At 54.6% G+C, this 20,952-nt stretch overlaps 5 protein-coding genes across 5 annotated transcripts; 2 read left to right on the forward strand and 3 right to left on the reverse strand.

Annotated features, from left to right (window-relative positions):
* Positions 1-4,208: 4,208 nt before the first annotated feature.
* J4E83_006764 (uncharacterized protein) lies at positions 4,209-6,837 on the forward strand (the record flags this gene model as incomplete). The annotated part of the gene is made up of 3 exons (XM_049333674.1): positions 4,209-4,622; positions 4,670-5,759; positions 5,963-6,837. 3 exons carry the CDS (start codon positions 4,209-4,211, stop codon positions 6,835-6,837), a joined length of 2,379 nt encoding a protein of 792 aa, XP_049187396.1.
* A 1,824-nt stretch (positions 6,838-8,661) lies between these two features.
* Positions 8,662-9,933, reverse strand: J4E83_006765 (uncharacterized protein; the record flags this gene model as incomplete). Its single annotated transcript, XM_049333675.1, has 1 exon — positions 8,662-9,933. One exon carries the CDS (start codon positions 9,931-9,933, stop codon positions 8,662-8,664), a length of 1,272 nt encoding a protein of 423 aa, XP_049187397.1.
* Positions 9,934-11,120: 1,187 nt separating this feature from the next.
* Positions 11,121-13,770, reverse strand: J4E83_006766 (uncharacterized protein; the record flags this gene model as incomplete). Its single annotated transcript, XM_049333676.1, has 4 exons — positions 11,121-11,479; positions 11,528-11,626; positions 11,680-13,635; positions 13,689-13,770. The coding sequence occupies 4 exons, from the start codon at positions 13,768-13,770 to the stop codon at positions 11,121-11,123; spliced, it is 2,496 nt and encodes an 831-aa protein (XP_049187398.1).
* Positions 13,771-14,218: 448 nt separating this feature from the next.
* J4E83_006767 (uncharacterized protein) lies at positions 14,219-15,416 on the reverse strand (the record flags this gene model as incomplete). The annotated part of the gene is made up of 2 exons (XM_049333677.1): positions 14,219-15,330; positions 15,410-15,416. 2 exons carry the CDS (start codon positions 15,414-15,416, stop codon positions 14,219-14,221), a joined length of 1,119 nt encoding a protein of 372 aa, XP_049187399.1.
* An 829-nt stretch (positions 15,417-16,245) lies between these two features.
* J4E83_006768 (uncharacterized protein) lies at positions 16,246-17,505 on the forward strand (the record flags this gene model as incomplete). Its single annotated transcript, XM_049333678.1, has 2 exons — positions 16,246-16,377; positions 16,426-17,505. 2 exons carry the CDS (start codon positions 16,246-16,248, stop codon positions 17,503-17,505), a joined length of 1,212 nt encoding a protein of 403 aa, XP_049187400.1.
* Positions 17,506-20,952: the final 3,447 nt, after the last annotated feature.

Consider the following 20,952-nt stretch of genomic DNA (forward strand, 5'->3'; position numbering starts at 1 on the left):
GCTGGGCAAGGAGACATTCCGAAGCAGACGAGCCACTATGCCTGATACCGCAATACAACGCCTCAGCTGCTCATAGCCTTCCTCTTGGCCATGCGTATTTCCTACATGAATCAACGGGTCAAAGAATAAGAGTCGTCGGGACATTGATGGACATCAAGAAGGGCCTATAGGAAAGAAGAGTCTCCTGGTGCCACGGCCGTGGGACTCTGATTCCTGCCGCAGAGGCTTGTTCAGCCCAGGTGTTGCCGTAGGTGGACAACTGCAGCAGCCAACGGCCCCGTTAGCCTGCGTTCTGGGTTTGACTTGCTGACGCGGGGTCGGGGTAAAAGGTACCGTCTGCATATCCCACCAACTTGCGCCGCAAAGTCGGCAAGGTATCATCTAGCTCGTTGAGACATCTCCAATGAGAGAGCAGAATGGACAATGCAATTGTCTCCCACGCCACGTTACACTGTTACAGTTGGTGTGGCATTGTCGACAAGCATACCCCTTGCCATTATCTGGACGCTGTTAATTGAGCGTTGTAGTTGAATACAGACAGTGAAGTAGGGAATGTCTCTCAAGCGAGGGGACATGAGCTGCGATGTCTGAGGCGAAGAGCTCCACAGACGTCTAGACAGACTTGATGCCCCACTCATATGGAAACCCGACATCGAAGCGAATAGCCCTGGAGAGCAGCTGAGTTGCGATAGTCGATAGCTGAGGTCGAGGTCTCGACACACGTGGCATAGCGATCTGCCCTTTTCCCTCTTTGATGGGTAGCGCGAGCGTGCCAACGCGTGTGTGTCTCAGTCCTAGATCACCAACGTACACACGGTTCGCTCCTCCTATCCCCGTTAATCGGCCCCCGCAACCTCGATGCTTCATGCAATGGTAGTACCAGTGATAACACCAACCATATCGCGTATGCGGACTAATTCCAGTGCAAGCTGAGGATAGTCGCTATTTACCAACTGCAGGCTCTAGGACCAACGGGACGGTGTACCTTTAGATCTGAGCAGCTAGCGCGCCACCAAGCTTTGAAACGACCGGTGGTTTCTTTACAGCCGCCACGCACAATTGGACGAGATAAACTCTGCAGTAGGCTCGCCCAGGCCATATATAGCAGTGGTTGTTGAGAGAGTGGCAGCGCATGTCGAGTAGAAGCAGGAGGTAGTACCAAACGTTTGTCAAAATTTCAGGAACGACATCAGGGCGAAAGGCAAGAAGAAGCGCTTTGAAACTGTACCTTACCTGATCGAAGATATTCTGGGACGTGTCACATAGGCGGCTCAGTGAAGGCGCAGCTACAGAAGGCGTGAAGCCGACAAGGCTCGACCGCCAGGCGTAGGGCGTGCCGTTGTAACAACGGCAACAAGACACTAGCAGAGCAATCTGCCAACAGCAAATGGGTTCAGGGCGTGTCTGGCAGTGTTTTTAGATGCACATTTCCCATGATGATTGGCTTCTCCAGTGTCGTTGGTGGAAACATGGCATGGCTAAGCTTTGGGCTGACTGCCGCTATGCGCCTTTTGGCTCAGACCTCACCGACACTGCAGTAAGGTGCTGATGCGGCTGCGGAAGAACATGGGACAGTGCGTAGGGCTGGTGGAATGCGACGCTCGTTTGAAGGGGCCTTTGGGGCTCTTTGAGTGGTGGCGCTGTTGCGGCAGCGTACTTTACTTAGGCACGGCGTGACAAAGCAGCTAAATGCATCGACGGTAGCTGGATGCAGGATATGGTCTTGATCAAGCAGGCTTCCTGATTCCCACGCAACGGCGGAGGGACGGAGTTGAGGTCGGGAGCAGCAGGACAGCAGTCGGAGGGGTCGGAAGGTTAGTGAACGGCGACGTCGAGGTGTCGCGGTGTGGCATGCCGTCGAGAGGTTGCGCATGCACGACGAGGCCGCGGGCAGCAGCCAATGGCGGCGGGGGCTGGACGAGTGTGATGATCTGGTGTGAGCCGGTCAAGGCGCAATTTACCCACGCAGCAGACCTTCAGCAAGACGTTTGCGTTCGTCGCCTTTCGGCCCCCATGTGCGGGCGGCGCTGTGGAGGCTGGACGCCCCATTCACCCTCGCAGGCTCGCAGGCTCGCAGGCTCGGACGAGAGCCGAGGCGTGACTCTGCGACGCTCGCAACACGTCGACGCATGCGGGAGGGCATACGCACGCCGCACGCAGGGACGGAGATAATGACAGACCCGGCGCCGCGAGGTTCAGTGACGCCCCGACCGCGACAGCGACAGGCCCCAGGGTCATAGGGCTGTCTGTGATGTGCACTGCGCCAGCAGCCAGGGTAGCAGGGTTGGTGGGGACGCGACAGGGAACCGCCGCGACGACATGGGACGACGACACCGCTCTCCGCTAGGGAGCTTTGGTTTCAATACACTCGCGCCCGACGCTTCCGTGCCCTCAGCTGCCTGTCTGCCCGTCCCTCACTGGCCCGCTGCCATGCTGCGCTAGCGCCCATACTAAATTTACAAGACCGCAGTCGGTCAAAGTACACCGGCCAGGGTTGCTCCAAATCGTACCAAATTGAGAAATGCTCAAGCGGCCATCGCGTAGCCCAGGGTGCATGCGAGAGGCCTGAAGCTGGGGACCAACACTAGCCAGTCTGTGCTCCACAAGAACGACTGCGGACGCAACATGGACGGCGAGATAAATATACTGTCATCCCCGACTGCCAGCCTGAGCCTCTCTCATCCCACTGATAACAAGACATCCCGCTGCACTGCTTCTGCTTGCTTCCTCATTCCTTCACCTGCACATGCTCCCCACATCCAACATCACCATGCACCGACACGCTGCCTACCCATATGCCCAACCGGCGCCCACTACCACCAGATACTCGGGCACCTCCTCAGCCTTCTCTGCGTCGGCAAACCCCAACGAGGACTGGACCAAGATCTCCGATCTTGCTGAGCGCAGGCGGATACAGAACCGCATTGCCCAGCGCAACTACCGCAAGAAGCTCAAGAAGAGGCTCGAAGACCTTGTAAGTTCTTGTGCTACCAACCCTCGTACTGCTCGGAACGCCATACTAATCCGGTTGCAGGAGCGTCGTGCTGCCTCGAGCTCAGCTTCACCTGAGCAGAAGCCTGCCGAGCTGCAGCCACCACAGCGATCCCCGCGCCAGGAGTTTCCCTCTCCGTCGTCTTCGGAATCCTCGTACACCACCCCGCCTGCCGAGGATCGGGGCATGTTCTCGCATCAGTACACGCGCCAGCTTTCCACCAGCCCGCCTCCCTTCTCCGTAGCGTCGTATTCGTCGGCCTACCCAGCGCCAGATGCAGTCGCCTACTCGATGCCGTACTCCACTTCGCCCTACCACACAATACCGACCACCCTCACACCGGAGATGCCAAGCTACACCTACCTGCCGCCACCCCACTCGTCCGCCTACTCCACCGGCCTGCCTAGCCTGGTGCCCAGCATGAAGAACGAGTACTACGGCGACGAAGAGATGAGCCCCTTCGGCGTCGGCTACGCGGCCATTTGCGGAAACGAGATTCAACCACCACATTCGTACGCAGACTCAGTAAGGCTCCCCACTCGCCAGCCCTACTACGCATGAACGTCCAACTCTTGCACTCGCCGCCGCTGCCTCGACGAGCCACCGCTGACAGCCGCCGGTAGAAGACACTGTCTTTCGACTACCCGACGACGCCCAACTCCATGCCCCGCACACCTCCGCTGCCGCTTCTCTACTCCATGTGAGCAGGCGGCGGTGGTGCGCGGGCCTTGATTTCTCTTCTCTCGAGACGCAGTCTCTTTCTTCTGTGTTTATAGTTTTCTTGTTTTGCATTTCAGCGATTGGTCGTGTTAGCAAAGGTCCCTCGCTTGACCACGGAGATTTGGAGTTTGGCGTTTCCCATCTCTTCACAGAGACTGTTCTATTATGACTGGGACGAAGCTCGCCATGATACGTAGCCCCAGTGCCAGTGCGAGCCTGTGGTTGGATCATACAGCAATGAATATCCTTATCCACTCTACCGTATTTTGACGTGCAAACGACTGTGAGATGGTGCGATTAATTCGACATGAGCGTGAAGTGTGCAGTGGTGATGCGTCGCATGTCGTGACTGCGCGAAGAAAGTGACCCGAGCGGTGAGATCATAGCTCTTTCCGCGCGCGCTCCGCCAAGCCTGTCGCGACGCGTCGTGCCTTCCACTCCCGCGTGGCCAACGTCAGCGACAAAAACCCAATTGCGACCACAACCACCCCCTTTCATGGCTCCCATCAAGCGCTCCTGTGTAGACAAGGCGCGACAGTATCTCGCGGGCGGCGCAGTATTCCGCGAAGACTCCGACGACGAGCTTGGCTACGAAGACCACCCCTGGGAATGGATCTACGACAACAATGGCATCGACGATGCGCAGCCTGAGCAGACTGCCTCGCCAAGAAAGAGAAAGGCTGCGCCCACACCGCTAGCAAAGCGCATAGTCGGTGCGCGCATGGGCAGCTTCAAGTGCAAAGTGGGAGATGCCGTGCTGCTCAAGGCAGAGGGCAACCAGGCATGGGTCGGCATCATTTGCGACTTCCACGAGGACCCGGACGAGGACGAGAAGATGGCCAAGTTCCTCTGGTTCTCCTCTGAGAAGGAAATTCGCAACCAGAGCAAAAAGCGTTCCGATTTTCTTCCCGTAAGTCCCTCGGCCTTTTGCGAAATTATACCTCTGACATTCAATAGAACGAACTCTACATATCTGCCGCATTCGACGACAACCCGCTAGCCTCGATCAACGGCACTGCCAAGGTATACTCGTTGGAACGTTTCCAGGAGTTGTATCCGGCAGGCGTCAAGAAGACCTCCAAAGACCATGGCAAGGTCTTCGTGTGCCGGAGAGGCTGCAACACGCGCACGACCACATATACACCAGAATTCAAGTGGGAGGACGTATACAGCGATGCCAAGGACATCCGATCGCTGGTCGATCTTGTGGAGGCTCAGACAAAGGCCACTAGGAGAACTGCCGGTCGTCCTAAGAAACATCAGCAGCCCGACTTGGACCAGTTCGTGATCCCTGACTCGGACGATGATGACTTGCCAAAGACTCCACGGAAGCGCCGGAAAATTAATGAAGCGACCACCCCCACATCGACTAGGAAAAGCCCGGCTGCGCGCAAATTCCTTACTCCAACGCACAAGAGGATAGTCATCAAGAAGCAATTGGAGTTCACACCGCTTGGCACGCGTGTACTTGACCCTTCGGCCCTAAACTCACCATTCCAGATCGCGCGGAATCAACTCCATGTTTCCTCGGTACCTGCCGCACTCCCTTGTCGTGAGGAAGAGTTCTCCACCGTGTATAGTCATTTGGACGCGGCCATTACGGACGGCTCGGGCTCATGCATCTACATCTCGGGCACACCTGGCACAGGCAAAACGGCAACTGTGCGAGAGGTCGTCGCCCAACTGCAAGCCTCAGTCCAAGCCGAAGAGTTGGATGATTTCATATTTGTTGAGATCAATGGCATGAAGGTCACGGATCCCCACCAATCATATTCGCTGCTCTGGCAGGCACTGCGCGGCGACCGAGTGAGTCCGTCACATGCACTGGAGCTACTGGAACGCGAATTCTCCACTCCCAGCCCGCGCAGGGTTCCCTGCGTGGTCCTCATGGACGAGCTCGACCAGCTCGTCACCAAGAACCAGTCTGTCATGTACAACTTCTTCAACTGGCCTGGCCTGCGGCACAGCAGGTTAATTGTCCTCGCCGTAGCAAACACTATGGATCTGCCAGAGAGAACGTTGAGCAATAAGATCAGCAGTCGCCTAGGTATGTCCCAGCTAGCATAGCGATCCTTCAGGAACGCGCCCCACGCGTTTGGCGTTTCGATCCCTCCTCAATATGCTACAATATCAGAGGGAGACGACGAGGTCTCCCAACGATCTGCGTATCAATTTGATGTTATCGGTGCGACTTGTATCGCCGGGTACGCCCGTTATTTTCCTGGCGAAAGGCTAACACACATCTTCTAGGTTTAACGCGCATCACTTTCCCAGGCTATACACATGACCAACTGATGCAAATTATCCAGTCCCGGCTCGAAGGTGTACCTGGCAATATTGTGCACCCTGACGCCGTTCAGTTTGCTGCACGCAAGGTAGCAGCTGTCAGCGGTGATGCGCGACGCGCGTTAGACATCTGCAGACGAGCCGTGGAAATCGCCGAAGCGGAAACGATATCGCAGGACCGGGACGATGAGGCGCAGCCAGGTACTCCGAGTAGGACCGGTCGGGGTAACAAAGCAAAGCAGCTCCAAGACTCTCGGTCAAATAAAGGTACCGGAGATCCGGATCATCGGTCCAAAGATCGGGCGGGGCGGAAAGGTATAGTTACTATGGCGACGATCAAACAGGCAATCAACGAGGCTACGAGTAGCCCCCTGCAACAGGCGCTGCGGGCTCTACCGTTGGCGTCCAAGGTGTTCCTTGCGGCCCTCTTGGCAAGGATCCGCAGGTCGGGCATTGGCGAAGCGATCCTTGGAGACGTTGTCGATGAAGCCAAACGGTTGGGGCTCATGAGTCAGTTACTGCCTGTGCACGATTGCATTCTCGCCCCTGAGAAGGACGACAGAAGCGAAATGATGAACGGCGCAGCAATGCAGCCTTCTACGCCGTCGAAGCATAGAGACGTTGCTACTAATCTTGGCTTGAAGGAAACGAACAACAAGGCAGCAAGAGCACTCGGCCTCGCACTCGCAGCCACCGAGCTCGCAGAAGCAGGCATTATAGGCGTAGAGGCCCGACATGGCGAGCGAGTAGGCCGTGTCCGGCTTGGCGTTGGTGAAGACGAAGTGCGGCTTGCACTTGGAGACGATGAGACTGTCCATGGCCTAGGTTTCGGAGCGTGATGCATCCGCAACCCCTCGTTCCACTGCTCTCGTCTTCGCATCTCTAGAAGGTTGGTGCGCGTCCGACGGCATTTGCCGCACATCAACACACATTTCCAATATCCAACAATCTGTATACCCTTTGGCGACCGCATAATATACCCCTCATGGCCTAACGCCCGATTCTGCCCTTCCAATTGTATCCGCGACGTGTGCGACAGGCAGCGAATCAATGATGCAGCCGAGATGCATATGCGTGGATGGGAAGCTGTGCCACAGATCTACCGGTCAACGTTACGACGCCGGGCCGCCGACCGGGATCTTTCAGCGAATAACGTCGCCGTCTGTCACTTTAGCCGTCCTCGCCAACCTGCTTTCGAGCTGCGTGGCGTGGCGTGATGGAACTTCTCCGTTTCGTCTCGTCTCGTCTCAAGGAAGAAAGGAAGTAAGGTAGCATGAGGACATTTCACCATGCACACGCCCCACGCCTACGTCGTCGTCGTATATTCCAACGAACGCGAGATGCACAGCGTGGGCGTGGACCTGGCCCATGACATAACTCAACATAGCACAAACGTGATAAGTCGCTAATGGTATCAATCCACCTGACATACACCCCCAGCGCCTCATTCACCCACCACACCTCCCACCAACTCGCGTCCTCGCATCTAGATCCCATCTGCCTTCTTCCCTTCGTGAACCTCAAAACCTGCTGTGCATCTGTGGCGCCTCCCTCACCCGCGATCTCGATCGCGCATCTGCTTCTCAGCCTGCCCACACGATCAAGTCCGTCCGCGTGAGTTGGGGGCTTGACACTTGCCCGCTTCTCTGGCCGCATACACGGTCTTCGTTCGCCCACTGCACCTGCATTTCGGATACGAGCGCGGGAGTTGGCGCGATTGGCCCGAGGCGCGTTGCGGGTAGATGGATGTGTGGATGTGTGTAGACGGCGAGGTTCTCACGTACATACATGTATGTACACATTGCCCTGGCCCCCGGCTCCTGGCTCTTGGGGCTGAAGCGCGTGGACGGCGAGGTTAGGTGATTCGATTCGATTCGACGCGGTTTGTTGCGCCATGAGAACTTGCAGCGTGGGTTTTGCATATGTACGTACACATGCCTAGCTAGCCGGAGTGTTGGGCCCAGGGGCGTATGTTTCGTGCAGTAGTCACGTTGAGACGAACTTGCTGGCGTGTTTCTCGAACGCGAAGTGGGAAGTTGGTGGTGGGTTTACGCCGTGCCTTGGGCGGGTGGGGGATGTACGCCACAGGGCCACATGTTGACAGTAGAGAGAGAAAGATGAATGCCTCTGTATTGAAATGAAAACAAGGCGTGTTGCAATCTAGAAGGAATAGATGCTGGGGCGGTGGTGCATGATTATCTCGTTTCGAAGATGGGGTTCGTGTAACGTGTTACTCGGGTCTTGTTCCGTTTGCGGTATATGGGCTTTTGATGGGAGGGGGAGAGGGAGGCATATGTTTGCGTGTTGCCATCGTGTTTCTCCGCTGGGTATTCTTCGTTGTGACACAGGCTTTGATGGGGTAGATAGTGTTCATGTTCGTGTGTTCACTCAGATACAATAGCTGGTATTGCAATAGCTTGACATGAAAACACTCACGTAGCTTGTTTATTATATGCGCTCACTCTGTTTCTGTTTGATACTCAACATGGCTCGTCTCGCCGTCTCGAGGGACGTGGGAACCGTATCTTAACGATTGTCTAAAGCAATGATATACAGATGAAATGCTCCATCAAGCTTCACGCCACCCAACTATGATGCCGCTCCAAGATGATATACAGATGCCTCATACTCACACCCAAGTCCAACCCCATCAACCCACCAACCTAAATAACATCCATACACATCTCCCACGACCCCCCTTCCTCCCTCCCCCTCCTCCTCTCGCCCACAACCCCCCTCTCAAGCTCCAGTCCCACAACCCTCGCAGGCCACTCAATCAACCCCCACTTCTCCCGTCCCAGTACCATCGCAACCGCCGTCACGATATCCGCGCCCAGCCCCTCAAGCCACCACACATTCCGCACTCTACCAGGCAACACGGCATAGTGCGCTAGGACAACGAGCGCATGTGCGTTTTTGGCTTCGACCAAGGTGAGGAAGTCGCGGGGTATGCGCGTCGCCCAGACGAAGATTGCGCCGCGGTCTTTGAGCGTGGAGATGGTTGTGTCGTCGATGGAGTAGGGGACTGCGGTCATGGGTGGGTAACGTTCAGGTAGCGTGAGTTGGCTTATGAGATTGAAGCTTTGGCGGAGGTAGAGGAGGGCTTCTGAGAGGTATTCGCGGTGTTGTGTGTCTAGGTTTGTTTCGTTGTCGTTCGTCCATAGGTTTTCTATGGCGGCGAGACGGGCGTCTTCGTTAAGGGCTCGCGGGGTCGCGGGCGTGGTGGTTCGCGGCCACCATTCTCGGGCTGTGACGGGATGGAGATCACTTCCTACGACCCAGTTCCAGCCTGAGAGCAGGACGGTGAGGGGACCGCGGAGGCCCCAGATTGTGCGGAGGGCGCAGGAGAGCATTTTGTCGGCTATGTCTGGTGGTGGGACGGTGGTATCGGGTGGTATCGAAGCTATGAGGTTCTCGATGTCTATCGCGGAGGTGCGGAAGAGATAGACAGCTGTAAATGTCGAACTCGCAAATAGTGCTGCTGCGTTCTCTTGCGTTATGTTCTGAAGCTCTGTCCTATATCTCACTAGAGCTTTGTTCATGCGCGCCGCTGCTAATGCGTTCATCCGCCTCTTATCCTCTTTGCGGTCGTAGAGTCGGCCGAGATGTAACGAGGCGACGGAAAGGACACAATTTGTCAGGAAGTCGTGGTTTTGCGCCATCTCAGGAACATAGGTTTGCCAGGCTGCTTTTGCGGGGTCATCGTTCGCGAGTGAGAGAGATGTTGTGAACTCGTAGTGACATAGGACTTCTTGTAGGGATGGCGGAAGTAGCTCTCGGATGTTTTTCCAGGCATCGTCCAAGCGGAGGTAAGGCGGTATGGTGAGCTCGGGGAAGTAGCCTCCTTGATACTCCCCTTGAGAAGGCGACACGGTTAAGCTTGTAGAGAAGTCTAGTGGTATGTCGTCGAGAAAGATCTCAGTTCGGCGTGGCATCTGCGTTGCGAGGGCTATCTCATTACTAAATGCGATGAGGTTGGTGGGCGAATATGACGGTGTACTCTGAGTTTCTGGTGTGCTTGGTATCGGTGATGGTGATATTATGTGCTGTTGTGTTGATGTCGGTGATGTCGAAGTTGTCGAGAGGCGTGACGAAGGAGCCAGCATGAGAAAGCTGCATGTGTCGCCTTTCTTGTCGCAGTTTGCACACGACGGGTGCTTGCAGTCGCACTGGACTTCAAATTAGCATCATCTAAGACCAAACATTTGGCAATTGATCTCGTTTGCAGTGATTCCGTGGCATCCTTGGTAGGCGAGGGTATTGGAACCTCTTTGGTCCTGTGTTACCACAACCCAAGAAGACGTTCTGTTGGTCATGGCATCACTTGAAATTGATGCCCATTAAAATAACTCTCAGATAGACGTCCTCGGCTACCCAGTGGCGCTGGATAAGTAACGTGATCGAGATGCACCAGAACGGGCATAACCAACCCCGTATGCATGAAGAACCAATAAGAAACTCGTACGAACAACTCACCTTAATACGTCTTCGCTTACACTCCTTGCATCCCAGCCTCGTCTTGTTGTGTGATCGTCTCGTAGCCATGCCTTCCGACGGTGGAACCCAGTACCGATACGGTGTATACGGTGGCGGAAAGAGGTAAAAGAAGAAGCGGCTTCTGAGTAAGCCGCTGGATTTTGAGATGGGTCCACGACACGTTGAGGTCGCAGATACGGCAGCAAAATTACTGACACGATACACAGAACGCTGTTGAAGCGTGCAGGTGACATCGAAAGCAAGACCGATTGTTTCGTAAGGTGCGGCTGTGACGCTTCCCCACAGGGACCTGACGCTAGCCACGAAGGGCAGTTTTCGTACTGCGGGGCCTGTGATTGGCCGATGGAACATTCGGAAACAACTACTTTCCGGCAAGCTCCTGAGTGTGACGCAATTTCTGGTGTCTTATTGATCGCCGTCTGGTGTCTGTATTTGAAAACCCGCTCATGATGTCTATTCGTATACTGATTCTATTCATTGCTTTTGTTGTAGCGCTTCAGACACCGTGCAAATGCATATGCTGCGCGTCATCTACCTAAGCTGGGACTAGATGTAGTACATAAACTCATGGCCACGTATACTGTGGTTCAACTCAAAAGCGTTCCGTGCGAACCAAGAGAAATTCTTAGTTCTTGAATACGGTGGCAGAGCTCCAACGACCTGCGGCCTTCGCCCTGTAGTCGTCCTTGACCTTCTGTTCGCTCTTCCATTGAGTGAGTAGCGCGAGTCCGGCTTGAGCTTCTTCTATCGTAATGCTCGACAGTTCCAAAGTCTTCTGTAGGTCTTGCTCGTTCTGGGATTTCGAGCTGTTGTCGAGTATGTATCGGACGTTGTATCCGGACTGCAGATGGGATGCGCTCTGCGAGTGCTTCTTCAGGAAGTCATCGTTGTAGGATTTGAGGTCAGCATCGGCAGGTGGTGTGGTGAAGGACTCCTTGATGACATCCGAGGCCTGAGATGAGAGGGGCTCAGCGGGTTTGGAGACTGCTAAATTAGCGATGAGCGTGACGAGGCATTCTGGATGTAACTTACTAGCTTGACGGAAGCGGACGCTCTGCTCGTGTAGCTTGGGGTTTTCTGGGTCAATCTCCCTTGCAGCCTGCAGACACTTCAGGGCGAGCAGATACTTGTCTGGATGACTGTTAGCATACATATCGCATGGCATGTGCAGTTGAGCGACTTACTTCGTCGGAGGTAGACCTCGAAACCTACGTTCTGAGCTCCAATGTTCTTGGGCGCTAGCTCGAGCATAGGCTGCAAAAATCGCAGTGCGTCCTCAAGAGGCTGCTTTGTCTGAAGCAGCTTCTCGCCATTTGGATCTTGGTCTTCCTTCTTTGTCTCGCCGTCATCGGCCTTGGCAGTCGCCTTTGCGGCAGCAGCAGCTTTGCGCTCGGCCTCGGCCTTCTCGGCCATCTCCCTCTCTTTTTTAGCCTTCTTTTGTGCTTTCTTGCGCTCGGTAGGATCCAGGTTTTCCAGATCAAGTTCGTCCGAGCTCGAGAGCTTTGGGTTGTCCGCTAGCCGTACGTATAGCTCGACTGCCTGAGTGGCTGCCCTAGTGAAGAAAGGATGATCGCGGAGGTGGTCTTCCCATCTGACCATGTCGATGTAAGCACGGATCTGGCCCTTCCGTAATGAGAAGCTGTGGAAGTCGAACTGGTCCTCATGCCACACGTCGAAGATGTCTGCAATGGCGGTGAAGCGCTTGAGAGCCAGACCGAGTTTCTCCTGTCGCAAGTATGCCTCGCCGTCTTCAAGCAGGTACCACATACACTGCATGTCGTGGAGATCACCGAGAGGTCCGCCCACAGTCTCGTTGCGAGTGAATTTACTCATAGTGTTAAGCGCGGTCTCGTTCTCGTTGTTCCGTAATTGGTATTTGGCGCACTTGGTGTTGATGTATCGATCGCCCTTTTCCAGCTCTCGTGCTTGGTCGAGGATTTCCGCAGCCTTCTGTACGTCGCCCATATGCTTGTAGATGCGAGCCTTTGTCTGATTGTAATCGACCGATTTCGGGTCCTTCTCGAGCAGCTTGTCTATGTACTCCATGGCCTTCTGCAGGTCGCGACTTTGGACGTAGTTGTAATGCTGGGCCAGGAAATATAGTACAGCCTCGTCGAAACGGTCGGAGTTGTCGCCGTTGCTCTCGTCGCTCGTCGGTTTGCCGGAAGCATAGCCGAGGACCAGCTCTTCGATGACTGCCTTCTTTTCCTCGTCGCGGTAAAGCGACTTGATGTTGGGGAAGGTCGAGGGCACGCCCTTGTTCAGCTTGCCCCGGAGATAGGCATCTGCCTGCGTCTTGAAAGCCTCGCCCTGGAGGAAGTCCAAAGGTATCCGCCTCGCAGCATCGTTGCGCTGATTCTTGCTGGCGAAAGACTGATACAGCTCGTTCAGCTTCTCGATGTCGGCGTCGTTGGACCGGTCCAGACCAAGGGCCTTCTCCAAGCCGTCGAAGTATGCGCGGTACTCGCTGTTCCTGCTCAGAAGAATCCTGTATGCCTTCTCAGCCTCCTCTTTCCGTCCCAACTCGAGCAGGTATTTCGCCTTGAGTTCCAGCGCGGCGGTGCGATCCAGGCTGACGCGCACCACGTCTTCCAAGTGGTTCAGCGCACGCTCCACGTCGCCCGACTCGTATATTATCATGTTCTTGTAGAGGGTCGCTTCGGAGTGCTCGAGGTCCGACTTGGCGGGGGGTTGTTTGAGCGTCTCTTCGTACGTCTTGAGGATGTTCTCGGCCTCTGCGTAGTTGCCTGACAGATGGTAAGCGACTGCCAATGCCGTCCAGTTCTGGCGCAGTTGTGGGCGCTCCTGCATCATCTTCCGCCGGCTCTCAATGTATCCGTCGTAGTCGCGGACTTGGCACTGGAGAAGGGCGAGGTCGCGGAGGATATTCAGCGATTGCGGTTCTATGCGCAGGGCCATCTTGTACGACTTGATAGCCTCGGGGTAGTTCTTGACCGACCGCCATAGCAGGCCGTAGACGTGCCAGCAGACGTGCGACTTCATGTCGTTGCGGAGGGCTTCTTTGCAGAGGGCAAAGGCCTCGTCGCCCTGGCCCTGGGAGTTGAGGATCAGGGCCTTCATGGCCTGGGTGTCGCCATGGGTGGGGTATTTCTTCAAGATCTGCTCGGCAGCTTTGAGGCCTGGCGGGGTCAGCGGTCGTGCCCGGCGTCGTCCACGTGCAATTGGCGCCTACCCTTCTTGTACAGCTTGCCCTCGTAGAACTTGATGAGCGAGCGGAAGAGCGTCGCCTCCTTGCTGGGCAGTTGTTGCGGCATCGCGGCGGGTGTGTGTCTGGCAGGCGCGGAGCGTCAACGAGGTTCCGGGACGAACAAGTTGCGATCGGAATTGACAAGTCGACGCACGTGCGACGGGACCGTGGGGAATTAGGGTGGATGGAGGATGATTTAGTCGATGCAGTATATCATCGCGACAATGGGTGTGGAACAAGCAGCCGCGGGAATGGTGGCTGGTAGTCTCAATGTGGCACTACTACGTGTGTGTGGGGAGCTTGAATTTCAGATGTTCCAGTGCTATGACCACAACGCCCGCACCTCGACCAAGTCACGCACGTGCGCACCCCGCCTTATGATATCGTTAAACATCTTGCCTTAGACTTGTATTTGGACAAGTATCTCCAGTCAGTTGAGTCGACTATAAGAATACACAATATTTATACACATGCCAGAAAAAAGCTTTCTAGTGGTACATGTTTCTCCAACAGCGTTACTTCGACAGACGCCCTGATCGCCTTTTTGCAGTCGCATCATCGCCTTTGACCTCTTCTTTCGCAGTAGTAGCCTTCTTCTGCTTTGCGGTACCGTTTGCAGTAGTCTTGCGTTTCTTGACCGGCTGTATCTCTTCAGCTTCAATAACCTCTTTATCCTCGGCTTCCTCCACGTCTACTTTCGCCTTCTTGCTGCCACGTTTTGCTCTTACTGGGAGCTTCTCCTCCGTAGCATCAACGTCCTCCTCTTTGACCTCTGCCTTGACCTCCTTCGCATTCTTACGTCCTCGCTTTGGTTTGACTGACGCCTCCTCTTCAGCTTCATCGACATCTTCCTCTTCTTTGGTAGCCTGAGCCTTTCTCTTGCTACCCTTCTTAGGTTTCGCGTCCTCTACGTTTTCTTCCTTTTCCTCCTTGACAGTCTTGGCCTTCTTTTTGCCGCCCTTTTTAGGTTTCGCATCTTCCTCTGCATCGTCCTCGTCTGCGCCCTCCGACACGTCACCAGCAACAGCTGCCGTCTTCTTTTGGACACTCGGTACAATGGCTGAAGTTCGCCCACCCACCTTGAGGAACGTAATCTTCTCGCCGGTGGGGAGTGTCTGGGCTTCCTTCTTGCCCTTGCCCCAACGGTGCTTCATCAACCAATCTTTGGGGAAGGCGTCCGAATCTCCGTTGGCTTCTACAGCGGTGTCGCAGACGTACATGATAGCATCGTGCAGTCGCTTGATCTGCTCATCGCTAAAGGTGTTGCTATACTGCTCGGGATGTAGACGAGCCTGGTACATGACTTCGTCACCGACCCAGTTCCCTATGCCAGACACGTTTGCTTGGTCAAGGAGCAATGCTTTCACAGGCACCTTCTTGCTCCGCAGCTTCTTACCGAGCCAGTCCACGGTCAGGATATCCTTGTCGATTACAGGATCTGGTCCGTTCTCTTTCAGTGGTGTGGTCTTCCTCATGTCTTCGGCAGCAGCGTCTACCAATCTCACACGAGCAAGCCGTCTTGCGTCTACCAAGGCGATCTCGTTCTTGGAGTCTTTCAACTGCAGGATAAATTTCCAGTACTTGGGTGGCCATTCTGCCTCTTCAGGTTTCGCCGGACGATAATGTGCTGAATCATCATTGCTGAATTTCTGAATCAGGTACACAAAGTCAGCACATGTCTCACATACAGTCCGTACAGAAGTTACGAACCATCCAGCCTGCCATTCCAAAGTGCATCAGAGGATGTGGCGGCGAGTCCATGACCAGCCAGAAGTATTTGCCCTGCTGTCGTGCATCTACTATCTTTTTTCCGGTCAAGGCCTCTTGGAAGGCGGATGCAGACGTTCCGACCTTTCCAAAGACGATCTGGGTATTGTGAGTCGACGTTCCATCATGAAGAAAGGGAAAACGAACATTATCTTCCTGTGCCATGACATTGTTGATCGTCTTGCCAACGGCATGTTTCTTCAAGAAACCGACAATGCGCGCAACTTCCGCGATCTACGTGATATCAGCAACTTTCGTGCGCGTGCGAATTGGACGCGTCCTGACCTCAGGCATGGCGCTGAATCTTGCGCAGAACTTTTGATTGCTTCGTGGATGTAGTGACTAGAAAGGACGAGCTCGAGAATGATGCGCAATATGTCAATCGAGAAAGCTATAGTCGTGGTTGAGCTCGAGCACTCTGAGGTCGCGCGTCGCGGATCCAGGCTTAGCGCACGACGCGTTCTCACGGGATAAGCCCACTACGTCACCACTCGTGTTCCATCTCATCTCTTGTCTCGTCAACTTCGTGCCATCCTTCGATATTGTTCCTTCAGCACATACCGAATGCAATGCCGACTTACTCTCGTTCTCCGCGCGCACGCCAGGCTGGACCTGCCTTTCTGGGACGCCCCGCAATGCCGAAGGGCGGGATCGGAATGACATCGACACACGATAAGACGCGATTTACATAATCCTCCGCCCTACACGCCGCCCACATGTACTTCAGCTCGAGGCTTTATCATTGCAACTCTTGCAATCTGACGATACGGGCATCATGCGGTGGAATTGGGTAGCTGTTGTCGCAAGTGCGGCTTGCGTCTCTTCTCATGCAACGCATCATGTCGAAGACCAACAAGCCTTCTCTCAAGACCGACTAGATGAATTGGAGAGGAAGTGGGGTACAGACGTGAGTATTGTTTCAGCAGCATCTGAGTAATAGCTAACAATTGAATAGTGGGGTTTCTCTGGCATCTCAACCTTCGCCCACCTACCGCATACGCGCTGCTTGACACACCCAGAGACGACCTACGACATTGCCATCCTCGGTGCGCCTTTCGACACAGCAGTCTCCTACCGACCCGGTGCTCGATTCGGACCCCGTGCAATCCGCGCCGGCTCAAGCCGACAGACGTCCTTCCGAGGCTTCAACCCCCGAGCCAACCTCAACCCGTACACGTCATGGGCGAAGATCGTAGACTGCGGAGACATACCAATCACGCCCTTCGATAACACGTTGGCGTTGAAACAAATGAGCGAGGCCTTTCTCGAGCTGGGAAAAAGACCTGCGACGGAGAAGAGCACCGAGAGTGGGGTGCAGTATCTCAAGAAGCCAAAGCTACTGACTCTTGGCGGAGATCACAGCATTGCACTTCCGGCGCTGAGGGCCTTGAAGGATGTATATGGGCAGCCGATTGCCGTGGTACACTTTGACGCCCACTTGGATACCTGGCATCCTGCGAAGTACCCGTCCGCTTGGATCGACCAAGAAGATCCTTCTACACAGTCGTTCTTCAATCATGGCAGCATGTTTTGGATTGCAGCCACTGAGGGTCTGATCGCAAACGACTCGAGTGTACACGCGGGGCTGAGGACGAGACTGTCGGGTGATGAACCAGAGGACTATACCGACGACTCGCAGCAAGGCTGGATTCGCATCGCAACAGACGACATCGATGAGATTGGTGTAAAGGGCGTCATCACCTCGATCATGAACCGCGTGGGCACAGAGATGCCCGTCTACCTCAGCATCGACATCGATGTGATCGATCCTGGACTCGCACCGGGCACGGGCACACCTGAACCAGGCGGCTGGACTACGCGTGAGCTCATCCGCATATTGAGAGGTATTGAGGGCATGAATGTTATCGGTGCAGATATTGTGGAAGTCAGTCCTGCGTATGACGGCGCAGCAGAGACGACAGGTATGGCAGCGGCGCAGGTCGCGTACGAAGTCCTTACGAGCATGGTACGCAAGGGACTTATCGAGCAAGCACGAACGAAGGTGACCACGCACGAAGACAAGGATGAGTTATGAGCCCCCGGTATGTCTAGATATTCATACGAGCCGTGAAGGGCTCTTGAAATGCAACTTAGATCGTTGACGCACTAGACAATTGTTCAATGCCACGAATTATCTCAAGCGCCCATATCACCCTGAATTGCAATACTGATATCCTTTTTTACAGTTTTTTTAGCATCGCGTATATGTCGGGCGGACGCTCTACGAGCATACCCTCAACACAACAAACTCCATCATTCTACTACGCTGCCATCCTGTCTTCGCAAGCCTTCTCTCACCCTCACACATAACTCAAATATATCCCCCAAACATCCTCCCTCGGCATCTGATAAAAACGCCACCTCTACCCTCTTACCCCTCCACACGCACACCCACCCACGATAGCTCACACACTACCCTAACCGGCGTGGCTTCCACATGGCCGCCCACCACCTCCCTCCCACTACCATCCCATACCACCATCTCCCACCGCGCGGGTAGCCGGTCTCGCATCCAACAAAATTCCCCTAGCCCTTTCCGTCGCACGTGGCCGTGGGCAATTTAGAGTTCGATACCATCAACGACGCCAAAACGCTTGACTCGATAGTCGCCCCAGCGGCGTTACTCTCGGCGCTACATTTGTACCCTCTTCTAAACCTTGATTCATGGAAATCTGCGGCTAATCTAATCATTAGACTGCTCTGGCAGAGACGGTGCGGTTGAGGCTCAATGCTGAAGGCTTTGGCGTCTGGGTCTGGTGTCTGCGAGCCTTGCGGAGGCGCACGGGTGTGGGTGAGTCGCGGAGCGTGCTGAACAGGCGGAGTATGCACCGAAGTGCGGTTCTAATGGGAGAGACGAATGCGACGGGAGATTGCCATACTATTGCGGGTGTTGAGCACGTGGACTAGTTCTAGTTCTACGGTGGACTTTGGTGTCTACGGTTGGGATTGCGATGATGGCGGGTTTGTTATGGGGGTCTGGATTTGGGGTTTGAGCTTGGGGTCTGTGGGGGCGCTATGGGGACGGAGGCGGAGGTGTAGGGAATAGAGTTGTTGGTATGCTGTTAGATTTATGAACTATGTGCACATGTTAGTATGGATGTGGGTGGTGAGATTCAGGTGCTAAGGTGTGCGAGATACTCTTAGAGTTGTGACTACGTGCACGTGTTGAGTATGGGCGCCTCGATGATGGTGATGGTACGGACGCAAGTGATGAGTTGAGTACTGGCGCAGATTCCGGTCGAGGACATGGACGGCCCCGTGGTGCCTGGCTTTCCGGGGCTCATTGAAGTGCCGTGTCATGCGGCTGTGAGCGATGTAGCTGAGCCTGCATACTCGTATTAGCATTGCCTTTCTTCGAGGACACCAGGTGGAGCAATGACTATCCGACACGAGTGCCCATGATCCGATTCAGGTATCAGTGAGGCAGCAGTCAGCGTGATACGACTTTGGGGCGATGGTACCGATGGCGAAGTATTGTTGTGGCTTGATGAAGCATTGCACATCACGAGAGAAGAGTCGGTCAGTGTCTTGGACTCAGTGCTGCCTAGACGCCTACATTCGTGATTGAAGAGATCAACGCGACCCGTTGGGTCAGGCCTTGTCGTGTCAGTGGGTAGACATGTAAGCATTCGGTCTGAGTGGCTGATGACTGAACTGGGGTCCAGTGCATATCTCGACGAGTCAAGCGCATGGAAGCCTTGCTGCGGAGCTCAGTCAGCACAGTACCTTGTCGCTATCGATTTCGCAGGTCTGTCAGTGCCAAGCTGGTGAATACGTGCCTTCACAGTCATGGTCAAGCGAAGTCAATTGTTGACTATACACATGCCGAAGTTCTTTGCCAGGCGCCCACCAGGGATGCCTTGACAGTCAACTCCACATACCCACAAAAGCTTTGTCGACTCCACAACTCCACTCCCATCGCTATTCGCGTTACACCTCCAGATAGGGTAAAGTTGATAGACGCATCTTGTGAGCCCCAATACTCCACAGAAACCGCAGGACTGAGCTTAGCTGACTCCCCAGTACAAACCGTGATCATGGTCTCCACGCTCACCGGCTCGGAAACTTTCGGCCATCTTGGCTTCCGTACTTGGCCTCGGAAATATTTTTGACGTTTTCGCAGATCTACCACCGAATGAGAAATATGCTTTAGGTAATCGAGTCCACTGCCGTAGCAAAAATTGTTTCGTTTCTGTTCTTTCGGTACCGACACGATAGAGGTTTGGTTGATGGACCCTTTGCCACGCGAAGTATGCAAAAGCAACTGTCAAGACAAAAAGCTTGGTACAATGAATAAGCCAGGCAGTTACAAACATGGAGTTCAAAAAGCACATCCAGCTGTTCCAGAACTAGAAAACGAAGGCGAGAATACGATGCGAGGCCACCCGTTGAACGCTTAGCTGTTCCTCTGGGCCCACCCAATGGGAACGCGACGCTGCAAATACCAAGGCGGTAGTTGGCTACCACCCTCGTGTTAAGGTTCCAGTTGTCGTTCCGATCCGCACCACTAGCAATGTAAGGCGTGCTAAAAATAACGCCTTTGGAGCTTGAAGTCTCAAAACCCATTGCTCCACCATGATACGATGTATGATCGCGAGCTTTCAGCAGGAAAGTGGACATTTCGTATATGGTGGAAACCTTGGAACTGACTGCGGGGCGCATCAGTACTGACAACTCGCTTGTCATCGGAGGTAAGCCGCTGCGCCTACCTGCGGAAGCTGCATCGGACGATAGCAGGGAAAGTGAACATGCTGTTGAGCCATGCCGGATCCTTGCACGTGCATGGCCTTGCTCTTTGGTAGCGAACAAAGGAAAGAAAAATAACCCGGCTGTTATGCTGCAGCCCCAAGGAAAAGGTTAAGCTTTTTTGGCCCTTCTCGGGGATAAACACGAGAGGTACTGTGACATCGCTGGCAGATGTGACTCACGACACGAGGTCCAAAAGCTGAAACTCTTCCTGGTCCTCTGGACGCCGCATTTTGCTGAGACATACGGTCGCTGGGCTTACGCTTGTCGCTCCGCAGGCCAGAATTATGTCATCGGTGAGGCTTACGCCACATCATCCGCCTTGGTCGGTCGCGGAGAGGTGACTGTGCGACCTGCGATGAGGGCGGGAAGCAGGAACACGGCAATGTGCTGATTCCATCGAAGAGCAGTCAGACGGCACGCACTTGCCGTGCCCCTGCCATCGCCATCAATCTGCCACGAACCGCCCTTTCTGTGCTGTTCATCTCTTGTTTGGGGCCAGGCTTCAAAATTCTCTTCTCGCTATCTGCTATGACACGCACACTAGTTCCAGGCGTTCGGACGTCGGAGAGGAGATCCATACCCTGGAGCGATCGAATTAGCCCGCGTGTACCCCACCGAGCCGTCAACGAGATAGACCCACATGATTCGATGTTTTGCCACGATACGGCGTGGAACTGTGGAAAGGTGTCCACGCTATGCTGCTGGAGGCTTGCACGACCCTTGTGTTCCCACT

The sequence above is a fragment of the Alternaria metachromatica genome (assembly GCF_023757995.1).
Source record: "Alternaria metachromatica strain BMP 0045 chromosome Unknown scaffold_15, whole genome shotgun sequence".
Classification (NCBI taxonomy): Eukaryota; Fungi; Ascomycota; class Dothideomycetes; order Pleosporales; family Pleosporaceae; genus Alternaria; species Alternaria metachromatica.